This window comes from Notolabrus celidotus, chromosome 3 (genome assembly GCF_009762535.1).
Source record: "Notolabrus celidotus isolate fNotCel1 chromosome 3, fNotCel1.pri, whole genome shotgun sequence".
Classification (NCBI taxonomy): Eukaryota; Metazoa; Chordata; class Actinopteri; order Labriformes; family Labridae; genus Notolabrus; species Notolabrus celidotus.
Genome location: NC_048274.1, coordinates 5,515,155 through 5,524,026, shown reverse-complemented (window position 1 = coordinate 5,524,026; position 8,872 = coordinate 5,515,155). Strand labels below are relative to the sequence as shown.

At 43.1% G+C, this 8,872-nt stretch overlaps 1 protein-coding gene across 1 annotated transcript; it reads right to left on the bottom strand.

The window, feature by feature from the left end:
* Window positions 1-74: 74 nt before the first annotated feature.
* atic (5-aminoimidazole-4-carboxamide ribonucleotide formyltransferase/IMP cyclohydrolase) lies at window positions 75-6,286 on the bottom strand. The gene is made up of 15 exons (XM_034680996.1): window positions 6,109-6,286; window positions 5,796-5,922; window positions 5,055-5,198; window positions 4,228-4,316; window positions 3,915-4,066; window positions 2,864-3,020; window positions 2,155-2,280; window positions 1,961-2,068; window positions 1,793-1,878; window positions 1,609-1,698; window positions 1,363-1,488; window positions 1,179-1,271; window positions 910-1,092; window positions 572-727; window positions 75-439 (listed from the first exon to the last, which is right to left on the bottom strand). The coding sequence occupies exons 1-15, from the start codon at window positions 6,125-6,127 to the stop codon at window positions 320-322; spliced, it is 1,776 nt and encodes a 591-aa protein (XP_034536887.1). The 5' UTR covers window positions 6,128-6,286; the 3' UTR covers window positions 75-319.
* Window positions 6,287-8,872: the final 2,586 nt, after the last annotated feature.

Here is an 8,872-nt window from a genome sequence, read left to right as displayed (position 1 = left end):
AACAGCCAAATAAATGTATTTCTAAAAGTTCTAAAAGCCTCAGTTTCTAAAATCTCACAATAAAGCAAACAGCAGACTTTAACAGTAACGTTTTATTTCACACTGCAAAGTGAATGATTCAGAAAGCTAACAGTCACTGTCTCTCTAGTTTAAGGTTCACACCTCAGGAATGTGATTCATGTTAGAAACAGATCAATAACGACCTCTACAAAGCAGCATGATGAGAGGTGGAATGTTTGAGTATCAGAGGTTAGAGGAGAATCAGTGATTTAACTAAACTGTGAGTGAGTTTAAAGATGAAAAGAGGAGGAGGAGGAGCTCAGTGGTGGAAGAGGCGCAGGTTGGTGTGCACCAGAGTGATGCCCTGCTCGTTACAGGCGTTAATCACCACGGCGTCTGCAGCAGAGCCGCCTGGAGCTGCGATGTACCCGACGCCGCTCTGCAGACACACAGAGGAGGAAACGTCAGTGAGAGCTCGTCAGTTTACAAACTAACACCAATGTGTCTGTGCTACATGAGGCGCCATCAGGCGTCTGCAGACGGGTCACATGCATGCATCGGTCATATTTACCCGTTTGGCACGGTCGATGTTATCTCTGAAGGGGAAGAAGGCATCAGAGCTGACAGCCACGGCCTGCAGGGAGCTGATCCAGTTCTTCCTCTCAGTCTGTGACAGAGACTCGGGCACCTTGTCGTACATCGCCTGCCACGCGGCCAGATCTGGACCCTGTCAGGACCAAACACACACAAGGTTTCATTAATAAGGCTTCACATATAAGACATGACGTCGTGTCTCACAGGAGGGTTTGTGTACTTAAAGCTATGTCCTTTAGACTGATCCATGCAGGAGGAGAGTTCTAATGTCAGAGTGAAACATGTGATGTGAAATGATCAGAATAACAAACTTACCTCTCCGATAGTGTCGCTGACGAACTGGTCGATAGCGTTCGCCCTCTCGGCTCGCTTCACACCGCTGCAGAACTCCATGTCGAGCACTCGGGGGTGATGTCTCAGCCACCAGTTATCGGCTTTATCTCCAGCCAGGCGGGTGCAGTGGATACGAGACTGCTGACCGGCCCCGATCCCAATCACCTGTAGACACAGAGGAGAGCAGACTCTGAGGTTCAAGAGGGGTCTCATTCAAATCTGTGTCTCTTCTTCTACCGGCCGTCTCTCACCTGTCCGTCTTTAGCGTAGCAGACCGAGTTGGACTGAGTGTACTTGACGGCGATGGTGGCCACGATGAGGTCCCGCACGGCTGCTTCAGGCAGCTTCAGGACACAAACACAGGAAGGATTCAGACACAAGAACACGTTTTCAATTAAAGGTTGATGTTAAAATAAAATCATGACATGAACTCACCGAGCCTTTGGACACAACATTGCTGAAGAAGTCTTTGTTGATGAGTCCTCCGTTCCTCTTCTGTTTGAGGTACAGACCAAACAGCACCCTGACCTCGGTCTCATCCGGCTCATACTCTGGATCCATCTGAAACAAAAACACAGACGCTGTGAATCAAACATGAAAAACTAGGGAATCAAAGAGGAGCTAAACTCTGACTCTGATCCTCATCATTTAAAATCATCCACTCTGATCAAAGCGTCTCACCTGCAGCACGCAGTAGTTCCCGTTCTTCTTCTTGGAGAGGATCTTGAGAGCCTCCTCTTCATATCCAGGAGCAATGATACCGTCTGACACCTGAGAGCGATCAGATTAAAGAGGTTTGAGTTAAAGGAAATCAAATAACAGTTTATTTCATGAAGACAGAACCGCTCTTTGAAAACTACTCCACCTCTCTGGAGATGATCCGGGCGGTGGGAACGTCGCACACATCCGACACGGCGATGAAGTCTCCGAAAGAGGACATCCTGTCTGAGCCTGTGGAGCAGAAGGAGTTCATATAAAGAACGAAGATATAAACGCTGCATGTTTTCTGCTTTTAACTTCCTCAGTCTCTGACCTCGAGCCCGGGCGTAGGCTGTGGCCAGGGGCGTCAGATCGCTCAGCATGTCGTGCACCATGCACACTTTGGCTTCCTCCTCGCTCAGAGGAACTCCGACTGCAGCGCCTGCAGGAGACAGAGAGCAGTGTCAGAAACTTCAGACAACATCTCACAGTCCGTTAGAGAGAGTTCAGGTGTCTCTGTGGTCTCACCTGCAGGGCTGACGTGTTTGAAGGAGGCAGCAGCAGACATCCCAAGGGCGCTCTTCAGCTCTCTGACCAGCTGCCAGGCGTTCAGAGCGTCACACAGGTTAATGAAGCCGGGGGAGCCGTTCACCACTGAGAGGGAGGAGAAGAAGAAAAGACGATGACGTGTGAGAGGAGAATATCAGAAACTTTGGTAATCACGTGATCGATTTTTGTAAATATTTAAGTGTTACAGAAATATTTCTTCCAAACCATCTCCTGTTTTAAGCGTTCAATGACCTACTTTTCTCTTTAGTCGTTCTTTGTTTTTGGTGATCTGGAGTCTAAATGATTGATTGTTTCTGAAGTAAAGTTAGATAAGAGGATCAATAACTCTCATTTATCAGTTTTATATGAAGGCTGGGATCTGAACTCAGGTAGCCCAGCTCTGTTAAACTAAAACTAATCCACTTTACAACTCCACTGAAGTTTACTAAAACTAAAACTCAAGGTAAGATTAAAAAACTGTTGATTATAATTTATGTCTTAACTTTCAGTAAAAATGTAAATCATTAAATGTTTTCCCCTAAACACTGAACATTTCTGTTAACCAATCCCACAGTGATCTCTGACGGTGGACTGAGGACCGTAGTGGATGTGTGTTGTTGTTAGATGTGTGTTGTTGTTGGATGTGTGTTGTTGTTGGATATGGTGTTTCTGTTGGATGTGTGTTTACCTTTGAGGGGGAGAGTCGGGCGCAGCGTGTAGATCTGGGCCGGAGCTTGGTGAGGGTTCATGCCGTAACGCAGAGGCAGCTGGGAAACACCTCGACTGTACTGTCCCCGGAAGTAGTCTGATATGGCCTCGTCGTACTGCGCGGTGTGTGTGAAGGCCTGAACGACAAATCACACAAATACAGACAGGTGATCAAAAACATCTCCAGATGAGATCAGACTGAGTCCTGTCTGTAAGATGGGACTGGATCTTATCCTGTCTTGATGTGAATAATAGAACATAGAGTCCGGTCTAGACCGGCTCTGTTTGGAAAGAGTCAGAGAACATGTGTTAGGATTATATAAATAAAGATTGATTGATGCACTGAGGTGATGTTTGTTAAATCCAGGCTCTATCTGCATTATTTACAAAATATTTATCATCCCAAAGCATCGCCACATGACCTCTGAGCTTAGAGGAACTTCAGAAACTCAGCTCTCACTTCAGTTTGTCTCTAAGTTAAAGCTGGGGTTGGTAGTCAGATTCAGTTAGATGGAGTCCTGAGGAAATGCTACATCCAAATTCATGATAGTTTTCTGTGACTACCAACCCTAGCTTTAAGAGTTCAGTGCCTCAAACGTTGAACTCTGTGACTTTAACCTACATTTCCACTGGACTTTGCCCGAAGGGTCAATACAAGACAAACAACAGGACTAGAGCAAAGACCCGACCCGGCATTCAGTCAGAGCCGAGACCGGTCCAGGGACATCTGAGTAGATCACTAAAACTCAGTTCTTTGATCCACATGTTGGTTCATCTGCCGATGTCTGCCTGACCGGAGCTTTTATATGTTTCTTAAAATCAAACACTAGAAGGTTATTATTATCTAAATGTCATAAAGAGGCTGAGTCCTGCTTTCTCATTCCAAACTGTGAGTATCTGCTTACAGGTGAGATCAGTCTGAGAGAGATCTAATCTAATGAAATGGATTTAAAGGGTTAGAGACATTTTACATTACAGACACATTCATGTTCATATGTAAGAGAAAATGTTGTGTAAACTGAGTTCTTTACTTTTAGAGCCAGAGTCCTGCGTGTCTCCAGGGTCGTGTCTTTGTCTCCGGAACCCTCCATCTCCTTGGAGACCAGAGAGTAGTCAGCAGGATCGCACACGATGGTGACTCTGGCGTGGTTCTTAGCTGCTGCTCTCAACAGAGTGACGCCGCCTGAGAACAAAGACAGAAGCTTTAACTCACAGAGTCCTTCTTTCAAAGTCCGGAGCAGAGAGAGACACAAGGACAGTTTTAGATCACACTGTGCATGACTTCATCCTAAGATCATCAACACAATAAATCTACATTCACATGATCTGTTCAGCTGAACTCACCGATGTCGATCTGCTCCACGGCGTCTTCAACCGTCACACTCGGGTTAGAGACGGTCTTCACAAACGGGTAGAGGTTACACACCACCACCCTGCAGGAGAGGACACAGAGTCAATGTCACAGTTTATGTACCTGCCCATGAAGAGAAATGACAAAAGCTCACTGGAGCCTTTACTGAACTGCCTCAAAGACATCAGAGCCTGGATGTCTTTAAAATGTTTAAACTTTAATGAAAACAAGACTGTTCAAATGATTGTGTTTGAATCCAGTGCTGCATGTAAGGCCAAAAAAAAGGAGAATAAAATGATATCTTCTCTCTGTCTCTGTTAACTTCAGTCTCCTGACTCTCATTCTGCCTAAACGTCTCCGTCCTCCCCGTGCTCTCCTTCAGCCTCTCAGGGGGAGACACTGCGTTCTGTAACACTACCTGTCTTTATGGTAAATAATGGATCTGTGATTCTTAAAGTTTAACTGAATAAAGTCAGTCTGAAAACACAAACTGTGGTTCCTTTATTAAGTGACAACACGGTGACATCCATGATCTGATCTCTTTAATGAATCAGAGTCACAGGACGGCGTCTCAGCAGGAGCAGCAGCTTTCTAATTATCTGCGTCTCGTGTTTCCTGATAACACACGGCAGGCTTGTGATCTGTCACAGCTCAGGATCTTTATTCAATTAAGCTCTTTAATAATGACCTAAAGAAATCTTCACCCTCAGTTTTATATATGTACACACATCAATCATGTTTCATAGGATTAAGTCATGTTTTAGGTTTCTGTGCGCTCAGATTCACATGAAGTAACATGTGGATTCTCTCCTCCACCCACCTGACCAGGCTGTAGCCCAGCTTCTCCATGTCTGCAGAGTCTGAGGGGGTTTTCCTGGCCAGGATGCCTCCATGAACCGCAGGATGGAGGGTCTTCACGCGGCCCCCCAGCATCTCTGGATGTCCAGTCAGCTCGGACACATCCCTGACACACACAGAGGCACAGCGGAGAGACACAGAGGAGTTAGTTCAGGGGGTGATTCAGCTTTAGGTGTAACCCAGAGTGAGGTTAATATGAATAGAGCTCAGAGAGGATGATGCATTACTGAAGGTTTAACAGTTAACAGTGCAAACACAACCACTGCAGAAATATACTACAGACATGAACACAGTTTCAATATCAGGTCTAGACCGTACTCTATATTCTATTACTAACAAGGACCCAACATCAAGACAGGATAAGATCAAGTCAGGACTCAGTCTGATCTCATCTTAATCCACCATGAGCAGAGCACTTCGCAGCATTTAGCAAGTTACAGTGGCAAGGACAAACTTCCTTTAACAGGCAGAAACCTCCAGCAGGACCAGACTCATGTTAGACACACATCTGCTGAGACCATGTTGGAGTCATATTGATCCATAGAATATTATTTTACACTGAAAGGAAACTTAAAAAGTACTTTTACTGATAAAGTTTGTACAATGTTGCCCTAAAGTGTTCAAGTGTTTCTTTACTTCTTTAGTAGAAGTCCTGGTCTGATTATAAATCCACTACAGTTCACTTGAACCCTCCAGGACTCACCTGACAGCCAGTTTAGCCTCTCGCAGGGCTTTAGCTGTGCCACCTGAGGCCACCAGAGACAGACCCACGTCCACCAGCCTCTTAGCAAAGTCCACGAGTCCAGTTTTATCCGAGACACTGAGGAGTGCTGCGAGGACACAGAGACAGAGAGTCAACACACTTCACTGCAGACACACAGAGACATGCTTTAACGAGGATCAGGACCAGGACCAGGACCACGCTGGCTAATGTTAGCTGCAGCTAGCATCCTGCATGTCGCAATGCAAACTAAAAAGTGAGGAAGAAGAGTTCATGAGGTGAATAAAAGTCTCACCGAGCTCTGAAGACGCCATGTTTACTGACTCAGGGTTAGTCTGCAGTCTGTGTGAGTGTCAGGAGGGAATCCTCTGTGTTCAGACCTCCACAAAGTTCACTCAGGGTTCTCTGCAGACAGAGACTGGGAGGCTGAGTCTAATGAGGGGAGTCTGACTGCATGGCTTCATCATGTGCTTCAAAAACCAGAGTCCCGCCCTGCTGAGCAAGGCCCGCCCCGGACACACAAACTCTCATAACACCCACAGACACAAAAACACTCATAACACCCACAGACACAAAAACACTCATAACACCCACAGACACAAAAACACTCATAACACCCACAGACACAAAAACACTCATTATACCTACAGACACAAAAACTATCATAACACCTACAGATACAGAAACAGTCATAACACCTACAAATACAAAAAAACTCTAATAACACCTACTGATACAGAAACACTCAAAACACCTACAGACACAAAAACACTCATAACACCTACAGATACAGAAACACTCATAACAGCCACAGATACAAAAACTCTCATAACACCTACAGACACAAAAACTCTCATAACACCTACAGACACAAAAACACTCATTATACCTACAGACACAAAAACTATCATAACACCTACAGATACAGAAACAGTCATAACACCTACAAATACAAAAAAACTCTCATAACACCTACAGATACAGAAACACTCAAAACACCTACAGACACAAAAACACTCATAACACCTACAGATACAGAAACACTCATAACACCTACAGATACAGAAACACTCATAACACCTACAGATACAGAAACACTCATAACACCTACAGATACAGAAACACTCATGACACCTACAGACACAAAAACACTCATAACACCTACAGATACAAAGACTCTCATAACACCTACAGATACAGAAACACTCATAACACCTACAAATACAAAAAAACTCATAACACCTACAGATACAGAAACACTCAAAACACCTACAGACACAAAAACACTCATAACACCTACAGATACAGAAACACTCATGACACCTACAGACACAAAAACACTCATAACACCTACAGATACAAAGACTCTCATGACACCTACAGACACAAAAACACCCATAACACCTACAGCTACAAAAACTCTCATAACAGCTACAGACCACAGACACAAAAATACTCATAACACCACAGAAACAAAAATAAGCGATATTTCAAAACTGTCTGATTTAAAAACTGAAATATTACTGATGTAAAATATTAGTCCTTGTAGATTTTTCTACAAACAGACTCAATAATTATCTTTCTGGTCTTTTATATTAAAAAAAAACAAAAAAACATTTAAACACTAAAATGATTCAAAGGTAAAAGAATAAATTAAAGAGTGAAAACAAACTCCAAGATCGACAGAAAAGAAAACAATTAATTATAACTGAAACTGACTTACGACAGCAATTATATTTATTCTTATCCACAAAAATGAATTTTAATTTACTAATTTTTAAAATCAGATATAAAGGGTTTTTAAAAATCAGCTGGTTTATGCACCAGCAGACAAACAGTTCATAATGTTACTGCAGATTCATCCCATAAGTTCTGTTTACTGGGTCTCTAGGCTAAAGGGTGACTGCAGATATGTTGGCTGTTAAAAAATGAGGAACTCAGAAATTCATGTCTTTGATTTCACCACCAGAGGGCAGACATGCACCTTGGTGTTGGCCTGAATCTTTGCCTGAGACATGTCTTAACATTTTTCCTCTCCTCCATTTGCAGACATTTTCATGAACTCACTCTTCAGCTTAGACAGATTCATATGATCATATCTTTCTCATAGAGGCAGACAAACATGAACATTTTCATCCAGCATGTTTAACTTCAGTTTACAGGTTAGACTGAGGACGTGAAGTCCTCTGTTTAAATCACAGCTGAACTGTTTTTAACATTTTCCAACATGTTTGACTTTTTTAATTTAAAGCTTCATGTTTGTTTTAAATCATTTAAATCTCTGCTGCTCTTATTTATGATACACAAGCCCTTAAAAACATCAGAACTCATTCATATTCTTGTCACATTATTTTTGCATGTGTTAAAATAAACTGAGTGGAACCTCCAATAAAAAGACACAGACTAAATATAAGTGTTGTTTTTTTTAATTTGCTCATATTAAAGTTGTCACTGATCAGCAGAACTGAAGGTTATGCTGACACCATGAAGGCCCATCATCCCTATGCACTGTAATTGGTGAACACCTGAACACCAGACATTTCCTGCAACAATAAATGACGTCCAATAATACATACACTCCCCCTCCACACACACACACACACACCATGCCTTTCAATAAACTTTACTGGCAAAAACGGATCCTTTTTCATGCTTTCCAACAGCGTTTTAAGTCAGACAGATGTGAATTTATTGGGTCCCGTCACTCTCTCCCTGACTCCCCCATTAGTTAAGTGACAGGACAGGGCCTTGGAAACCTGCACTGGTACGTGTGATTACGTTAAAAGATCGCACAATCTGTTCATATTTACGTAATGAGGCCGACATTTTGCTGATTGATTAAACTACAGGGTGTAAATTTTTAAGGGTATCCTGATTTATGATCCAACAAAGCAAAAAGAGGCCGATTTATTTGTCTAACTATGAAAATGGGAGTTTCTGGTAACAGCTGACATCTCAGGGGTGACTTGAGTGATTCAATAGACAGTGAAACATCTTTATAGAAACGCAGGCTCACTATGCATTATTGCTTAAAACAGGCAGAGGCAGGAGGGCTGTCA

Coding starts and splice junctions, on each gene's coding strand:
- atic (XM_034680996.1), bottom strand. Junction 1,699..1,792: donor CCCGGATCATCTCCAGAGAG/GTGGAGTAGTTT, acceptor GATCGCTCTCAG/GTGTCAGACGGTATCATTGC. Junction 440..571: donor ACATCGACCGTGCCAAACGG/GTAAATATGACC, acceptor GTGTGTCTGCAG/AGCGGCGTCGGGTACATCGC.